The 19,957-nt window shown below is 37.0% G+C and overlaps 1 protein-coding gene across 5 annotated transcripts in view; it reads left to right on the plus strand.

The window, feature by feature from the left end:
• The window catches only part of sema6a.L (semaphorin 6A L homeolog), a 134,088-nt gene that overhangs the window by 67,266 nt on the left and 46,865 nt on the right, over positions 1 to 19,957 (plus strand). For 3 of the 5 annotated variants that reach the window (XM_041568310.1, XM_041568308.1, XM_041568307.1), the window contains 12 exons: positions 980 to 1,070; positions 3,961 to 4,080; positions 5,036 to 5,124; positions 7,234 to 7,451; positions 9,956 to 10,087; positions 11,430 to 11,585; positions 12,518 to 12,694; positions 13,068 to 13,208; positions 14,114 to 14,194; positions 16,541 to 16,599; positions 16,912 to 16,932; positions 17,043 to 17,096. In XM_041568310.1, coding sequence (XP_041424244.1) covers positions 980 to 1,070; positions 3,961 to 4,080; positions 5,036 to 5,124; positions 7,234 to 7,451; positions 9,956 to 10,087; positions 11,430 to 11,585; positions 12,518 to 12,694; positions 13,068 to 13,208; positions 14,114 to 14,194; positions 16,541 to 16,599; positions 16,912 to 16,932; positions 17,043 to 17,096 — 1,339 coding nt within the window. The remainder of the gene's footprint in view (positions 1 to 979; positions 1,071 to 3,960; positions 4,081 to 5,035; positions 5,125 to 7,233; positions 7,452 to 9,955; positions 10,088 to 11,429; positions 11,586 to 12,517; positions 12,695 to 13,067; positions 13,209 to 14,113; positions 14,195 to 16,540; positions 16,600 to 16,911; positions 16,933 to 17,042; positions 17,097 to 19,957) is intronic. The other 2 variants (XM_018264264.2, XM_041568309.1) reach the window with 1 other exon arrangement.

The raw sequence follows: 19,957 nt of genomic DNA on the forward strand, positions 1-19,957 counted from the left end.
TATCCCAGGGAGCATGTTTGAACTATTACGTTTACGTATATATAGAGTATTTATTTATAAATATATATTCAGCTCTATAGTTCTTTTCATATTTGACAGGAAAGCAGTTTAGTTGAGGACTAAATCTGCAAAGCAAGCTCATCATAGTTTTATCTCACACATATTCATTGAATGGTAATTGCTTCTTGGTAGAGGAACATCTAGGCAGCATTCATTGTACAGAGCAAATGTCAACAAAAATAATCCAGTGCTTGGCTGCTAGCTGGTCATGTTCCAAGTTTGTTCCTCTGGATAGAGGCTCTTTTATTGCATCATTGTGGGCTGAGGAGAACTTTTGTCAAAAAGCCAGACACCACAGACCGCGTAGTCTGTCATAGCTCAGAAGCAATCTCATAAATGGATAAGATATCTTCTGAAGCCTTTAATAATCCTTTTCCCTGTGGTAGCAGGCAAGTGGTGGTGAGAAGGTTTAAGTACCCTAGCAAAGAAGTTTGTGTGCTTTTGTGAGTATATACACCCTCCAAAAGCAAAATGTACTAGAATAAATATCTGTCCAAGACTTTTCTTGATTGAATTACAAATTTAGCACGAAATGTTGACTGTAGTAAAACTGCATAGAATGAGAAACAATATTTCTGTCTTGTTTTGTAACGTTCATATTGTGCTTCTGTTTTTATAACTTGTACTTGGAGCACAAGGCTAAAGCCAACATTTGATATAATATATAATCTTCTCTACCATAGTGCATCAGAAAAAGTGACAAAGGAATGGCTGATTTGATTATTACTTTTACCCATGTGTCTTTTTATGTAAATACCAAGGCATTCATATGATTTAAAAGCAGAAGGAAAGACAGCCCCACTACGCCAATTATTCAACATTCAATCCGCAATGCATTGGAGGGGGTCATATAAGACTTGTTTGAAACCAGTGGCTACAAATGCACAAATAATTTCATGGCTTTGTTGTTTTATTTCAGATGGATACGCTTGAATATCTTGATGAAGAAATAAGTGGGATGGCAAGGTGCCCATATGATGCAAAGCATGCCAACGTGGCATTGTTTGCAGGTACAGCATTTACTGAAAAATATTCTATTTCTGACCCATACTGAGTCGTGCTTTGTTTTGCAAAGTTGCACTCGCCCCTTTGCACTTAAGACAAATTAGACTTTTGTTTAGCTTTCATGTACTGTACCCCATGGTCTTCCAGTGGGCTATAGGCATCTTCAAAGCCTCATACTCTGTAGCCAACCTTGCTTATTAAGCCATTTAAACAGATGTTTATTTCTGTACAAACAAGAGTCTAACTCCGTTATTCTTTCCTTGAATGTCATTTCTGCAGCTTCTTTTGATATTAAAAATGTCCTTTCTGAAATATAATAAAAAATAATGCTTAAAGTGTAAAATATACACCCACATATACATAGGCACAGTTGGCTTATGATTAAAGAATCCATAACCGCCCTTTCAAAATAAGTATTTCTGCAACATTGAATACATGAATGGGTCGGTCTTCAGATAAGACCATGTGCAATCTTTGTTCAGGAGATGTCAAATCCACTTTAATGTTCTCCAGTAAAGAGAGAGGCTGTAACAAGAAAATTAACAGAAATGTAATGTATCATTTACCAAGGAAAGTTTAACACTTCACAGCAATGATACACAACTGCAATGTCTCTGGATGAAATGTTATCATCTGCTTCTGAACAGGACTCCTGGGTTGTTGTTAGACTATTATATTTGTTGTTATACCCTAGAGATCATTTATAAAACCCCCATATAAAAACTTCTATTATTTGACAAGATTTAGAATGCTTTATATCTTCTCCAGCTAGCATGTGTAGTTTGTAATTCCCCACCAACACTGGAATATTCCCCAAAGGTATAAATCTCATGTAATTTAGCGACTTATCACTAGCTAGTGTGAAAGGTATTTCAGTCTTGGAGGAAGCCAGGACATAAAGCTGTTTCTTATTTCTGTCCTTTAAAAACGTGCAAAAAAATGAGAGAATGTTGAGAATGGAAAGTTTCCCATGACTCAACACAAGTTCCTGCTTTTGTCCGAAAATACCACATAAACACATTGATACAATAAATACACATATATATGTGTATCTACAAAGCCTTACACACAAACACACACACATTTACTCTATACCTATGTACAAACACACAGGGTATCATGTGGGGTGTTTTGTAGCCATGACTAAATTCCCAGTGCATTTTAATAAAAATAATGGATTTAGGCCACCCCCTGATTCTAGCTTTAAAACATGCCCCTGCTCCTTTTAGGATAATTATAGGGAGTCAGATATAACCTGTAGCACTTCCAAGTAATCACATTTACTTTACAGTGCTACGCAATGTGTTGGCACTATATAAATACATGTTAATAATAAAATAATAATAATAATGTCAATAAGCCACAGTGTTGGAATGGGGTAACTGAAGCCCACCGGAACTCCTGACCTCAAGGCTACCCCACAATCAACCATTGCAGCATTAGAAAGTTCTATATATATTTAATCTACTGCTATTTGTTCGCTCTGTGTATAAATATGTTTTAAAAATTTATACATAGGAATATTTTTGTTCCAAAATTGTGCAAGTTGCAAGGCTATTGCTGATCGTTTACAAGATTGTTGGCTTTTTTCTTTTTTTTTTGTATGTTTCTCTTCTGGATTTTGCCAGGAACTGAAATTCTGGGAGGTTAAAATATTTCTCTCCTTTTATCTCTGGCAGCTCCGTTTAAATTTCAACAGTGCAATTAAGGTCACAAATATGTAGGCTTAAGGTGCAGAAAATATGCTTCTTCTGCTTTAAGATCTTCATTAGCATGGAAGTTCGGGAACATTACTCCAGGCTGCATGCTCCTCTCTTTCAGGTTGAACAGAGACCTATTTCAACTTCTGTTCTGGAAACAATCAAGCATAAGACACAACTCCATAGGAAGCCTGGCCTCGTTTGTTCTTAAGGGAGCTACTTGTTTCTTCCCAATTACATTTACCTTATAATCTTACATAAATAGGCAAATGTAATGTAGAAATTTGTATAACTAGACTTACTACCCTGGTAATACAAGGAATTTAGATAATAAAGTAATAGCTTTGTGTTCTCTATACGTAGCTAGAAGAAGAAGTGTGCAGTATAAGCGGACATGATTGCACTGCTGAACGAGAAACGGGTGAATTGTAAAACACACATAGTAACAGGATACGCATGTAAACCTCCATAAAAATATACATTTTCCCAGGAGTTCTTTTAAAAATATCAACCTTGAACCATATAAACTATAATAGGCTACCCATGAGTCCTGTATTCATATATAACTTCTTGTATGCAGCCAATGAGAACATTCCACTCCAAGCTAATGTAATGTATTAGGAATATTATTGGAACCTTATTAGAAAGTTCATATTGAACACAAGACTCAAATGAGAGTTTTCTAGTTCTACATAGTTTGGTGTTATGTTTGTAAGAGATAGGAAAAAAATGTAGGGCTGATACTGCTTCCTGTGGTCTTTGCCATGACCGCTTTTTCCATATCACCATATCCTTTTATCTTTCAGATAAACAGAATTCTAAATATGTCCCTCAAAAGACATCATTCATTTTTCTAGATTGAGAAATTGTATTATGTTGTGCACTATAGTAAAAAGTTCTTATAGTAACCCATAGAAACCAGCAGAGAAGAAAAGCAAGAAAAGGCTTTCTGCTGATTGGGTGATATGAGTTACAAGAACTGGGACTGACTTTTATTATATTGCATCTAAATGGTTATACAAAGACAGGGACACAAATGTTAAGGTTACAGAATAAATAGATCAGATCTGTGCCCCCTTAAAATTATGATAAATATTTTATACTTTATAAAGGGGTTTTACAGGTTACCTATTAAAGACTACATTAAGCAATAACTCTGCAATACTGATTGTTGTGTTTCTTGTTATCTCCAAAGATGGCAAGCTTTACTCTGCAACCGTGACGGATTTCCTTGCAATTGATGCCGTCATTTATAGAAGTCTGGGGGATGGTCCAACCTTGCGAACTGTCAAATATGACTCCAAGTGGCTGAAAGGTAAGAAAGTGGCCCTCGTTCTCGAATATAAGGAATTTCTCCTATGTGCAATTCCATCCTGTCATTATAAATCTGCCAGTGACGTCTCCAACCAAGAATCCATTTTTCCATTTACTGGAAATAATTGCATTTTAATGCTGGGCTTGTAGCATGTTAGCACAGGTCTACAGTTTATTTTTACTTATTAATGTTATCGCAGGGTATTTATACTTTGTCTAGATAATTTTATGCTTTAGAAATGTGGAAAATTAATTATATCAGGTGACATTAAATTGAATATTAAAAGAAATATAATATGTCTGCTTGAAGTTCTGCCAATCCGTTATACAATTTGTTTTAAAGATAAGCCAGCTACAAAGTCAGGGGAACAACATTTTCCTGGGTAGGCCTCCAAATGATTTCCTTAATCTGATGTATTATCATTTGCACAAGCCACTGTAGATACTGGTTGATACCGTTAAGGCTCTGATAAATTACTGTGACTTTCCTGTGTTGATTAAGTGCTAAGGAAAGTTGTCGGAAGTATGAAAAAGAGCTCCCTATGAAGGATGACACATCACCCACATTAAAGTTTGTTCTTACTGTTAAATATGGTGTATTAGGATCTAATTATAAAATGTGTATTAAATTACAATTCCCACCATTTTCAACCACATAGGATAATTGGGTAAAGTTCTACAATAGCAATAGCATGGCTGCCAAGCAATAGAACTATAGGTCAACAGAAATTGTTAGTCTACAATTGTTAAATCTAGAGCTCCTACAGTCCAAAGTGAGTGATCACATGTTCTAATTTGATTATAAGAAAACAGATGCACAATTAACATGAAGGTCTCTATACTACAATGTCACTTGCATGTCCTACTGTGTCCTCTTGTAAAGTGCATCCCAGGAGACCGGTAGTAGTATTCGTGATATGTCATAGCAATAAATCCTGAGTCTCTTTTGTTTTCAGAGCCATACTTTGTACACGCTGTGGATTATGGTGACCTTATCTACTTCTTCTATCGTGAAATTGCAGTCGAATACAACAGCATGGGGAAGGTAAGGATAGAAATGGACGTAAATTACCTGTGTTACTGCTCTTAAGTCATTTTAACAATGAACGACCTTGCTATCGGAGCCATTAATCACTGTGACAAGGCCACCTTTTGGGAAGATTGCATTGCATATACTGAAACTTTGCAATGCGTCTTGAATACAGTGCCCTTATGTGGGATATTACCAAGAGTTGAAGTCCCCATTTATTCCTCACTGGGGTGTTGAATGCCATGGAAGAATGATGTGTTACTCTGCAGCAATATTTTTTCCTCCTTTTAAAGCTATGAACTGATATATATCCATCCCTCCCCCAAGGCATAAAAATATGATAATCTTATTGCATTTTTAAAATTTTGAAAATGTAAACTAATGTGTAGTTCAAAGAAGAGCACGTTGTTTCTCTTAACAAAAATATAGCAGGGATATTTATCTGCAGTTGTCCAATAATAATTCCCATATCTCCCTATAGATGTTGCAGTGGGAAGTGTAATAATTTAGCAGTCACTAGTAGCAGTGAGTGAATTTTCTCACCAGGCATGGATTCGCAGCAAAATTTCACAGAAAAAAAAAATGCTCAACAAAACCCTATTGACCGCAATAGGGGGAAAAGTAGTTGTTTTTTTTTACACGTTTGGGGGGTGGGGTCATCACCTTCAGTTTCAACTGGGTATAGCACCACCCTAATGAATACGTCTTCCCCACTGTACCAGTGTTCTTTAGAAATCCTGAAGGGTATTGTTCAGTACTTGCAGCATGAATGAGAATTTTACTATAGGTCACATTGCAATGCTCTTGAAAAAGTAGGAATCCTGTACAATAGACCGCTTCCATGAATCCATCTGTTTCAGTACTACTGTCAGTATTCCCCTGGCAGTTTAACTAGAGCATGGTTATGCACAAATGTTGTCTTGAAATAAAATTATTATTTGTAATACATCCTGTACTTTATAGAATTACAGTATAATTAACATACTCTCTGTCATCAAAACCTACCAGAAAAGCAAGAACAGCTTTATCTTTGCATGCAGTGTTGATTTATATTTTAGTATATTTGTATATTTATAATTGATTATTATTAGATAGCCAGGCATTGTCTAAAAGAGCTGGACAGCTTTGGTGCCAGTGATACCTATTAACAGACTTTAAGTTTTATTCATTCAAACGACTCCCTAAGCAACCTCTGCTATAAAATGAAATGCATACACCATATCCCTTTTTTTTTTGCTTTCAATAATATAGAGAATGGTGAATTGTTATGCAGAAACCTATAAATCATTAACAATACTGTGGCAGCTGGGAATGTGTTTACTGCGAAGATATTTTTATACATAGTGGCGTGTTCCCATCATAAATCCCTTTCGGATATACACAGAATTTTTAATTTGTAGAAATGTCAGTTCAATACATGGATCTTGTTTTTCCGGTTAGTTAGACATCAAAGATTTAGTAGGGTGCCAGTACAAGACAAGTTCCAGTTGGGTGATTGCGCTGTGTTCCCTATGAGCTATGATTCCCTTATGAACGAACGTTACGGATTTCTCTTGCCATAGGTGGATATATAATGCCGTATTGTATCTGACAACCAGAATACCTCGTTTCCCACTCAGTAACAAAATATTTTTAAAGTGGAAAAAAACAGAAATGCTCTATTAGGTGGCTGAGAATAGTCCTAGTAATAGATTGGATTACTAACTAACTAACCCATCATTCTCAACCACACAGCAGCTGGACAGGGCCATCAGTTGAAATGTGACAACAGCTGAGGTAGAAATGGGATCAGTTGGAGTTCAGCAGCAGCTGGGAAGGGCTGCAAGTTTTCTACCCCTGTGCTGTGTTGGAGATAGCGAATGTGCTTTTGTCTGTGGAAATAGAAAGCTAAGCAGACGTTCTGGAAATTAATTTATATTTTGCAGACATGTGATCTTCAAGGGGATTTATAGCTTTGCTTCAAATGGCACATTCTTATCTTCTGGAACACATGGTTCTAAAACTGAATTTCCCTTTTGTTGGCATTTCTTCTTAAAGGATGATGGCGCCTTAGTATCCCCCTAGCGCATCCCGGCATTTTTAACTTGACACAACAAAACCTTGTTTTTTTTCTTCCCTCGCTAGGTGGTTTTCCCAAGAGTCGCCCAGGTGTGCAAAAATGACATGGGGGGATCTCAGAGGGTTCTCGAAAAACAGTGGACATCGTTCCTAAAAGCTCGATTGAATTGCTCGGTTCCTGGGGATTCACATTTCTATTTCAACATTTTGCAAGCTGTTACAGACGTCATTCATATCAATGGCCGAGACGTTGTCTTGGCTACTTTTTCAACACCATATAACAGGTAAATTGGTGTATGTGCCTTTCTGCACTTTTTTTTTTTTTTATTGGAATTTTAATTATTTTGCTCAATTATGTAACCAAGTCATCTGCAATTCTTGTTCAACTTCTAGTAACCCCCAAAGGCTTTCAGTGTAGGTTTGGAGTTCTACTTGAATGCTGTTTGCAGGGCTCCATATTGTTCTCTCATTAGAATTTAGATATATTTGGTTACAGTAAGGGGGTTATTTACTAAATTCCGAATGCAAAAATCACGAAAAATTGTGATTTTTTTTATTTTATAAAATCTGACTTTTAAAAAATCATGAATTTTTCGGAATTTATTATACTCCGAGGATGGAAAAGTCAATCTGAAAATCCGTCACTCAGACCTGTTGAGGTTGCATATAAGTCAATTGGAGAAGTCCCAATGATTTTTTGATGTGCGCTGGGTTTCGTGCAATAACCACAGTTTTCGGACAAAAAGCATAAGAAACCTGAGTTTTCGGGTGAAAAATCCAAAAATATTGAGAAAATCTGAGGAAAAATCCCCAAAAATCTTGAAAATCTGAAGCAAATTTTCGGGAAAATGTAATAATAAATAAGCATAAAAAACCCAAGCAAATTTGATCGTAGTTTGTAGCAGAAAATATTGAGATAAATTCGGACCCCCTAAGTCATGTTCGCTATATGGACTCTGAAAGTAAGTTATTTTCCTTTTTTGTTTATTTTTAACTCATATAAATCCCTCTACTTTCTTTGGAGTATGATTCTTCAGGTTCAAAAATTATTTATTACACTCCCCCAGTCTCTTAAATATTCCTTTTTGCTCAGTGGAGGATAAAATAGAATTTCTAAATTATTAAAACCAGCAAACATGTCGGTATTTCTATATGGCTTACCTTTCCCTACCCCGAGGACCTGTAAATAAACAGTCAATAGCTATCTGCAGCCTCTCACCTTGGAATGCTTTTATGAAGAAACTTGAGTAGGACACGAAAGTGGTCATGGTTTACTGGCATTACTTAGAGCTTTAAACGGCAGAAAGTGTTTACCATTCCAAATCATAAAGGCCAATGCATTCAAGCAAAGCACTGAAACCCTGTATGCTGGATACTCTTGAAAAATCCCTACTCAGAGGCAATGAGGCAAAGAGCTCTCCTGATTTTTCATACTTCATCTGAATGTCACATGGAAGCCTGACTAGAATAATTATTTACACCATTACACTATCTGCTTATGAATATGTTGATACACATTAATGACTTAGTGATCTGCCTTCACTAGGCTCTGGGTGACACAGTAGATTGTAGAATGATAAAAGTTTGTGTAGCAGCAAAGAACAGATTTCTAAATGATGATGACTTAAATCCCATGGCCTGTTTTTTGTCAGCCATAGAATGAGATAAATAAAACAGGGAAAAATGTCTTAACCTGACCTTATACAGGGGACCAATTGTATTTATAGTCTAAATAGATCAAAGTGAATTTTAATACTATTTGGTTTAGTTTTCAGACATTTGTTTACTAGTTTTCTAGTAGGCTGCCTATTTCTGTATTATTTCGTATTACTAAACTGGTATGGGACCTGTTATCCAGAATGCTCAGGACCTATGGTTTTCCGTATAAGGGGTATTTCCATAATGTGGATTTCCATACCTTAAGTCTACTAAAATATCAATCAAATGATAAATAAACCGAGTAGGATTTGTTTTCCTCCAGTCAGGATTAATTATAACTTAAGTTTAGAGCAAGTACAAAGTACTGTTTTAGTATTACGGAGCAAAAGGAAATAATTAAAAAATTTTAATTATTTGGCTAAAAATGGAGTCTATGGGAGATGGCCTTCCCTTAATTTGTAGCTTTCTGGATACGGGGTTTCCGGATAATGGATCTTATACCTGTACTGTGCTTATCATTAGGGCTGTATACTGCTCAATGGAAGGGCTACAATATACTTTTTTTTAGGGGTACAATATACATTTTTATAATGTGCAGCTGTGGCAGTGACTGCATCACCCTTATTAAGACTCTGCCACTTTCCCAGTAAGACAATGCTAATTCAGTTGTGATGTGATGTAGTCATTATAGTTCTTGAATTGAAGATCTCTGGCACAATGCTACATTTAGTCCAGCGTTGCCTAGTCGGAAAGCACAATTGGAATTTTATGAATAAAGGTTTGAAATCGGCTGCTAATTTCTACAGAGCAACGCTTCGGAATGATAAAACTCCAAAGCTGTGCAATCAGTATGGAAAAAGAGTTTCTTTGGGGTTTCCCCTTTCCTTAAGTTCACTATAATTAGCTATTTCATTTTTTTTTTTTTTTAAATAAGAAGAATCTGTTAATGCTAAGTGAAGATGAACTGGTGGTGCATTTGTCTGCTTGACATGGAAATGCTGTTATCAATAGACAGAGGTTATAGAGTTCACCACTGGCAGGAAAGCTTCAGTACAGAAACTATTTTAGTTAAAAATTGTATGAATAACTATGGAGTGAGTAATGATTTCTGGGAAATGTCACATTGCAGCATCCCTGGCTCTGCTGTTTGTGCCTATGATATGGCTGACATCGCTAGTGTATTCACTGGGAGGTTCAAGGAGCAGAAGTCACCCGATTCAACATGGACCCCGGTTCCAGATGAACGAGTGCCGAAGCCAAGGTACATACACAAGTCATTGTCCACTTCAATATGATATTGGGGGAAGCAGGACAAGAGAAAGTCTTGCCATGCGCTTACATTTAAATGACGAGGAGTAGAATTAAGGCTACCTTTTCTCAGATTATGGTGTGAAAATGAAGTTACCTGTTTTTTTGGCAAAAGTTGACCCATGTGTGACAGACTGATGTTCTGCCCATCAGAGCAACATGGTTTCTACCAGCCCCTTGGATGTTGCTCTCAGTGGCCTCAAAGCAGGTGCTTATTTTACAATTCCTGGCTTGGAGGCAAGTTTTGGTTCCATAAAAACCAGGTGTACTGCCAAACAAAGCCTCCGTAGGCTTACAGTCCACATAGGGGCTACCAAATACCCAATCACAGCCTTTATGTAGCACCAGCTTGAACTATTTTCATGCTTGTGTTGCTCCCCAATTCTTTTTACTTTTGAATGTGGCTCGATGGTAAATAAGTTTTGGTCAATGTTTTGATTTTGAAAATGATTGCAAAATGTATATTATATGTAATCTGAAAACATAATAAAAACTTCAAATATAAAAAAATGGTAAATAAGGTTGGAGATCCTGTTCTATAGACAGAAGGCGGCACAGAAAATGTATGACACTAACCTAAGACAATGGGACCTGAGGCATTATGTAGCACTGATCAAAACAACCACTGTACCCATAGCCGCTTCCCAACTATACCAGTGGCAAGCACCACAAATGATTCAGAAGGCCCCAATACTATAATTGCCAATGCAGGTGGGAATACTACCCTTTCTCAAGTCCCATATACTGCTGCTGCTGGTTATCCTTGTAGCTTAGTCTGAAGTGTAACCAAGATTTGATTTCACAAAGTAAATTCCTTTCTGGAGCAGTTCTTTTTTTTGAAGTCTCATTTGTGTTTGTAGGAATGTAGATATTGAACAGACATCAATCAAATCCACAAAACCTTAAAAAATAATTGAGTGAAATCCCAGACCTCTGTGTAATGCAACACAAGTTCTGTTATAAGTTTGTATGCAAAATACTTTTTTCGATTAAATGGAGGGGAAAATACGAAATAACCTGCTTGTCTACTAAAGCAATTCTACCCCAGAGACATAATATGGCCTTGTGCCCAGTGCTGCCCAGGTATCTGTGTCTGGTAGTGGCTGTTGATTCCAGCTTGTTGTGGAAATACATTTGTTTTATGCTTGGAGCTCTGGGAGAGGGACATATACAGGTCATAGTCTTGTTACAGTTGGAATCATAATTCTCTGTGCTAAGCAAAGCAAACACTCTGTACTGGTTATTCACCTTTTGGAAAGCTTTTATGCATTGTAAAAAATGTCCTTTATTTTTAGGCCAGGCTGCTGTGCTGGATCTGCAACTGTAGAAAAAATAACAAAGTCAAATGAACTTCCTGATGATACACTTAATTTCATTAAAACCCATCCCCTCATGGACGAGGCTGTGCCATCAATAATAAACAGACCTTTATTTCTCCGGACCATGGTTAGGTAAGCAGCTTGCGATGTCCCGAAGCCAAGTGCTGAGCACACACTGTTGTTAAGAAACATGTTGCAGGTACTTTGAAGGTCTGTAAACATTTCTGCTGTTCTTGGCTCCTCTCCAGTGTGAACTGATGAGAGCGTAGGGCAGATGCCACAGACGTCCCAGGGCTGCTTTCAAGATATGAAATGTCATTTCAGCTGTGCTAAAACCAGATGTCAGTGTAGACGGAGATCAGGCAGGTCCTCCATTATTAGCTGAAATTCAGTGCTTAAGGGAGAAGGTGTTAAATGTCTCGCTGACACATTATGCATGCTTTATTATTTATTTCCTTTTAAATGGAGTCTTCACTAAAATGCACATGGAACTGTTATACACATGGAAATACCTTGGAGATGGCCCATAATGTTTCTGTTTTACATAATCTAGAATATAGTGATAAACCTGAAAATGCAATACCAGCTTACTGAAAGTTTAAGGCTCATCATTTTTGGGACATGACTTTATTGTTGGGATGGGCCATATTTTAGTATTTGTCAAAGTTTGGGCTGAATTCCTATTTTATTCTTTTTGCTACAAGCAGATAAAATGTTATAATGTAATAATTTTTTTGTGTGTGTGTGAAGGGGAATTATTTAGACTTTGTCTGCATTTTACACTTCTTTAATCTCTTTGGAGTTGCTATAACATTTCACAAATTTGCAATAGTTAATTATCCATAACAGCTTCTTTGTTTCCTCATATTTCAATGACCTGTTGAAGCAAAGGCCCGTTGTAGAGCCAACTGCTCTTTGGAATTCAATGGATTGCAGCTAATTTTTAACGTCCGTCTATCGAGCACAAAAACAACTTTGACTTGAGTGTAATGCAAACCTTTGCTGGTTTTAGAAGACGCAAGCTTAACGCCTTATTAATCTCAATAATTTGCCTTTTATCCTAGGTATCGGTTAACCAAAATAGCAGTTGACACGGCAGCTGGGCCATACCAGAACCATACAGTCGTTTTCTTGGGATCAGAGAAAGGCATTGTTCTCAAATTTCTGGCAAGAACCGGATACAGCGGCTTCCTTAGCGACAGTCTCTTTTTGGAGGAGATGAATGTTTACAACACAGAAAAGTATGTTCCTGGCTGTTTTTTCTTGATCCCCTTCTCTCTTTTGCACTATGGTTTATTCTATTTGCTTTGCCTGAAATGAGTTTTTTTTTTACCTTGCTGCTTTATATGTTAACTCCCACATTTTGATTTAGATTAATTACATTTTCTGTAGCTCTGCTCTGCAGTAATATTGTCAGGTAAAATGACTAAACCTTCTGCTATTGTTTAGTGTCTTTATATCAAGGCTGGTAGAACTCATGCTAAGCTTTATTTATCAAGAGCAGTGTTTTGAACCCAGCATGAGTCTCTTTGTTTTATTCAGCAAGAAATACAATACTAAACTGCAGTTCCTTCAGTATTCTGAATTCATGTGTATAATGTTCTTTGAATGTAGGTGCAGCTTTGATGGTGCAGATGACAAAAGGATCCTGGGGATGCAGCTTGACAAACACAGCAATGCTCTGTATGTGGCGTTCTCCACCTGTGTGATTTCAGTTCCCCTTGCAAGATGTGATCGCCATACAAAGTGCAAAAAGTATGTGTCTCTGCCTTTTTCTTTTTTTGGGAATGGTCAGAATATTTTTCCTGTGTTTAAATGACTCTGAGTACCTCTCACCTCTATGTCACCTCTCCAGTCCATAATGAACACTGCTGCGAGGCTCATATACCTCAGCAACCTCCTCTGCCTCACCATTCTGTCAATCCCTGCACTGGCTTCCGTTACCTTTCAGAATCAAGATCAAATTAATGACACTGACTTTCAAAGCACTTCATAACTCTGCCCCACCCTACATCTCTGAACTCATCTCTATATACTCACCCAACCGCTTACTATGCTCCTCTACTGACCTGCTACTCAACTCTTCTCTCATTGCCTCCTCACATGCTCTCATTCAAGACTTTGCAAGGGCTGCAGCCCTCCTCTGGAACTCTCTCCCACGGTCTGTCCGACTTTCTCCCAACCTCTCTGCTTTCAAGAAATCTCTTAAAACGCACTTCTTTCGAGAAGCCTACCCTCACTCTGCTTAACTACCAAACGCAACACCACATACAGTACCACTTTTCTCACCCTCTTAATTCGATCTTGCCCACTCCCACACCTTGTGTATTACTCCCTTCCCTTTAGAGTGTAAGCTCTTTTGCATAGGGCCTTCCTCAACTTTATATAATTCATGTGATTTAGTCGTATAATCACATTTACTTTACAGTGCTATGCAATATGTTGGCGCTATATAAATACAAGTTAATAATAATAATAAGTACAAAGGCTATGGCACCCAGGGCTTTACAACTGTACAGGCTGAAAACAGGCTTGAGAACACTTGTTAGTGTTTCACAATGTTACAAATTTGGTTGAAATTATCTGGGTGTCATTGCTCATTAGGGCATTCATTTAATTAAGATGTCTCATTGCTCTCACTATTTTGTGTTTGTGCTTAGGACTTGCATTGCTTCCAGAGACCCATACTGTGTCTGGTTACGGGAAGGTGGGACATGTTCACAGCTGGCAACTAATACTAAGTAAGTCAAAACAAATCAGAGTGATTCTGTCACTAGGTGTTTGTATAGAAACTCTATGACTGTTGGGTTATTTAGAAAATGATAATGGCATTGTAGTGTAAGTAATGTACAGTTGGGTATTCATATAAGTCTTTTGGATCCCTTACTCCATGCCATACCTTGTAACAAGCTGCCACATCTCTTATTAGAATTAGTTATATTATTAATTCCATTCATTTATATGGTAGGCTGTGAAGATTCAAGACCAGTATTTTGAATTTGAAGTAGTTTACCTTAATTGGTTTAGGAAACAACAGTGGAAATGACAGGCAGTCAATGTTGGCTGATTGCTCTTTGGACTCTATGAAGTATTAGCTTCATATATATTTAGCCCTTCCCAATACAGAGAAAGTAAATTGTATAGGAAATCTGTTTGTCAACCATCAATAAAGACTGCCTGACATACAGTTATGGAAAAAATATTGATATTATCATTGCAGTTGATATAAGGCAACAGTAAATGCTGAATATAGGGAAAGCAACTGCAGGGCCACTGAGGGACTTGGGAAGGTCAGCACATTGTAACTCAGTGCAGTTTTAATGCTTTCCATGAAACAATACAATATCTGGACATAATAAGAGGATTATTAATAATCAGTGACCTAAAATAAACATTAAATAAGAGCTTCATCTTATGGAAACACAACACTTTCTAAATACTTGTATAATGAATTAACAATTCTGTATCATTTCTAGATGTATTCAGTTATTCTTAAGTATGTCTTTATCTCTGTACTTGAAAGAGTTGGATTTTGATTGATAGAAAATACATTGTTTTGTGCTACCTTTGCTTGGACAATGTATTGGAGCTAACTGTTTCTAAATAACCGACTCCAACACTGCATGTAGAAAGACAGATTTTAGAAACTGTACAGAATTTTTAATTCATTATATTTACAAAGTTATTCCCTTCCATGTTTCTTATTATTTACTTATTGCATTTTAATCTTGTGATAGCCCCCTTTAGTCTTTTATATACTTTGTTAGAACCAGACTGGAGTAGAAGACTATTATTAACTCTAATGTAAAACTTTTAGCCTTTTTTATCCTGTCTTTGTTTATTTTACTAAATTGAAAGCAAACTCTTCTGTATGAACATCTGAGTAACTTATGGCGATGTTTCCCAAAATACCATTCATGCGTCTGAATAATATGGCACCTCCGGCAACAGTGAGGTAGCAGGGGGGGGGAGGGGTGTGAGAGGATGCTTGGGTGATACACAGAAAATAGCACTTAATGTGTGCAGATCTTAACACTAGACACTTTATAAAATATGCGTGTACTGCCAGGTCTGGATTATTGGCTTTCATATAGGAAACAGAGTTTGTGCCCCTTGTGTACTTTTAGGATTTTATTAAATGAACAGCGCTAAATAAAAGGTTTCTAATGAGTATTCTATTCTGAGTATTCACAGACTCAGTTTAGGGGGATGGCAGAAAGAGCATTTACCCTGGGTCTCCAAGTATTGAAAAGGGCTTCTAGGAAAATGTGGATAAAAGGACAAACAACATCTTATGTTGCATACTTTCAAGGGTCTCAGGGTGACAATGGAGATGTTCCAAATGGCACCAGCAGCTTTCTCTGATTTTCAGAAAGGTCTCTGCTACCAACTGAGATTGTTGTGGTGGTGCTTAAACCATTCCCTAGTCATTTGGCATGGTGTTGATGTAACTGGAAGAAAATAGGAAGGGGCAATCGACATATTTGCAAAAAAAAAATGACCTTTTATTAATAGCCATTTTAATGAGTCATTTGCAATTGTGGTGAGTGAGCCTTGCTAGTTCCCTTTCATTTTGTCCTGAAAGATTTATACCAAACGTTTATTGATAAATAAATGTGAATAAATGTTGCCCATCAGTCAGTCACATGAGGCAGGGTGTTGGCAGTTGACAATCGGTTGCTCTATATGAGATTCAGCTCAAGTATTTTCTCGGAAAGTTATTTTATTACAGTGCATGGTATAAAAGAACACTACGACGTATCACCTCTCATTTTTTCCAGAAACAGTATATACTTAAATAAAAGCATACAATGTTACCACAATCCTTTCGATATTTTTTGCTATATGCACAATGCTTACATTATACTAAGTGAAAACACAGAGTGTTGTTAGAAGGGAATGTTCTGGGCCACTAACATCTCTTCTTTAGGAATCCGTTTTTTTTACTGCTGTGCATTCTTCCTTCGAAAATTTTGTGTGTTTTTCTTTCAAAGAAAGCACATTGTGAAACGTTGATGTTTTTATGGCAGTTGTGTGAACAGTGCACGCTGGAAGTTGTAATCCTGTGTTTCTTTTTGCCTTTGCAGAGTGCCATTTGAGCAGGACGTAGAGCATGGCAATACAGACGGCTTAGGCGACTGCCAAAGTAAGCAAAGAATCAGCCCTGTGTTTAGTTTGGGTGAAATAAGCCTTCCAAACTCCCAGAGTCAACATTACCTGCAACAATAATGGCAAAGTCACTTTGCAGTAATGGACTGAAAGAATTCTAGTATTGTGTGACTGAGGTGTAAGGGGATCTCCATGTTTGTATAGCCGCCATATGCACTGTTTATTCTGATGTGGTGAAACTCTCAGCAGGAAGCAGGGGTCCATGGGGATGGGGTTACATTTCAATCATCGCAATTTTCACAGAAATTAGTGGAAATAACTTTTTTTTCCATTTCTGTTTTTTTTCCAGATTCTTTTGTGGCATTGAATGGTAAGACATATGATATTTAAGCTCAAAATTTTTACTTTTTCCTTCTCTTCTAGTTTTTCTTAACCTCACTAATTAAAAGAAATTTCAACCCTTGACTATTTTTTTCATAGAAATTGCAACTTCTCCTCCACCAGATCAGGAATTATATTACCACACAGTGTATGGTCAGTTTATTTGTGTTTTGTAAATAGTTCCTCCAAAGCACCCTAAATAGTAGTATTAGTTGCCTTTCCATCTCTCTCATGTTGGTCCTGTTTTACTAAAATTGCCAGTTTTGTTTACTTTTTTCTTTCGTAAAAAGAGCAGCAGGAAGTTGGCCTTGTTGTGGTTGGATGCATGTAAACATAACCAACTACTCACCTGCTACTGGGACAAGTTTAGATTGAGAGTTTGACAACTTCCCAGTGATAGATCTTACTTTATTCACTAATAAGAGACTCAGCTAATAGAACAACATTTTTGTCCATGTTCAAGTAGCAGGTAAAGGTAGTTTGGCCTTAATGTTCGAATTCTAGAACTACACAGGCAACAATCATCTGGCATTGGAAAGAAGCAGGCAATTGCAAGTAGAGGCTCTATCTAAGGTAGCTTGTATTGGAGAGAAGTAGGCCATTGCAAGTAGAGTGAATACACATTTCAACAAGTATGGGTGGGTCAAGAGAATATGTCCTAACTAGCTGCGTTCAGATGGTTCCATTTTTAATCAAATGTGAGGAGCAGCAGTGGAGACGGAAAGACCTTTGTTTCCCCCAAAAAAACAGAGGAATGCAGTTTGCTTGGTCCGCAGGTGACTTTTTACAGGTGCCACAAACTGTGTTTATCTGCCATGTTATTGCTGTTCAAATAAAAGAATACCGTGCAAATTTTCGTGCAGTCAATATATATGGAACAGTCCCTAAACTAACAGTGAAGTGTCCTGTTTTCTCAGTAGAAGCTAATGGTTCTGAGCCATTACACTTCAGCTAATTTTTAGACTCAGCTCAGAATTGTACCACCTTTTAAAATAATTCACTACATTTAAATGAGGGCCCTTTTTCCATGCCACATTACATGCTCCATAAAGTAGGTAATATAGCATAAACTATCCTGTAGATAGCCGAATAGAAAAGGTGGGAGAAACCCAGTAGAGGCATACAATCCCAGAAGCAGGTTACTTTATAGATATGAGATCTGTAACAAGAACACCACAGAGCAAATTAAATCTTTTCTTCTTTATTACCTTATTAAGGTTTGTGGGAGGCACATCTAGCCCCACTGCTAACCTTAATAAATTGATATCACATTAATAATGTATTCAGCTCCTTTAATCTGATAATACTTGTGTAATGGACTTTGAAATTGCCTGGCTGAGAGTATTTTCATACAAATGAACAATAGCCACCTCTTTTAATATGTGGCTGAATAAACCGCATGCTGAAATTTAAAGAGAACTTTTAGTCTCTAGTAGCAAGCTTTTTTGTGTTTTTGATGGCTTCATAATGGACAAGTGAACACTCGTGCTTTGAAAGTCTAATTAAATAAAGTCTGAGAAGAGTTATTAACCTGCTAATAGAAAAGGCCTGTATTGTGGCAAAAAAGGCAATTTTCGTGAATGGGACCTGTAACTGAAGTTCCATTCCATCCTCTTTGTACTACTTATTCTTGTCTACAGCTGTCTAATTAGGATGCTATAGTTGTTAATAGCTGGTGTTTAGAGAATCTTATTCCTTTGCGTATTATTTGTTTTACGTAGAACACATAGACTAGATGTCTTTCTAAAACTTCCTTCACTGGCCTCAGCTTTGTCTTTTGCCATTTTTTTATTTTTCTAAACTTTTTAATAAAAAGTGAATTTCCCAGAAAATGACATATGAGTTTGGGTTCATCTGTTGTTTTCTTGCTGTGTTAATATCTCAAAGTGGTTATATAGTCTATGGCAATTTGGCAACTTATAGCAGCCCCTCTGGCATTTGCGAGAACCCACAGATTGCCAGTCCGGGCCTGGTGCCTGGCACCTTTTTTGACAGTATATTGCAAATCACAGACACGTTTGTATCCCAGAACATGTAGAAATATGCTGCTAACTAGATAATGCACCTATATACTGTAATCCAATGTTATTTAATACCTCTTGTTATTAAATAACAAGAGGTATGGCTTTTACTAGCAATTGCTCTTCAGCCTGTCAACCAGATTACACAGAAGGACATGTGCAGCAGGTTGCACTAGGCACCATTCAGTTCATCCCACCCTTCTTGTAAATCATGAACATTGTGCCTTTTGATGCAGGGTGATCTTGGATTTACCCCTACCTCTTGATGGTGACAGTAGCCACTGTAGGATTCCCAGAGTGGCCTGCATCAATAGACTAAAGAATCAAGTGCAGAAGTAATTTTGATGCAGAGCACCAGTAGTGACAAACATGGAATATTTTTTTTTAAGCACAATATTGTTAGAAACTTAAGCATTTGCACATATGTTAAAGCATCAGCCATAATTGTGCAAGGCACCACCTCAAAGCCACTTTTTCCAATTACACTGGAATTATGGGCTAAAGTTCCTTTGTATATTTTCCAGCATTCAATATTTAATACTAAGAATGTCTTGTTTCATTTGTGGTGCTTTCTATCTAGGGTTTACTTATTAACACATAGAAAAGTTGATGTAGAACCCATACTCAAAAACATGATGACACATACTTTTAAATGTAAATAGACTTAGTAAGTAGACTAAGTAATTGTGCATTTTATAACCTGGCTCTTTGAGTTGGATTTAGTAACCGGAAATAAGGCAACCAGTAGCAATACAGACAGTAAGGCTAATATAATTACAGCTAGTAGATTAGATATGGAAGCCTTATTGCTGAATTTTTGCTTCTCATTGAGACTTGCCTGATATTCATTTGCTAGTGGATTATAGTGGACGGCACATTTTAACTCAAAAATCCAGCAAGATAGGCAGTGTGCGCATGATAATCACTGACATTACCAAAAGTCAATTTAGTCACTGTCACTTAAGATGATTTTATTGTAACTATTATACCACC

This window comes from Xenopus laevis, chromosome 1L (assembly GCF_017654675.1).
Source record: "Xenopus laevis strain J_2021 chromosome 1L, Xenopus_laevis_v10.1, whole genome shotgun sequence".
NCBI lineage: Eukaryota > Metazoa > Chordata > Amphibia > Anura > Pipidae > Xenopus > Xenopus laevis.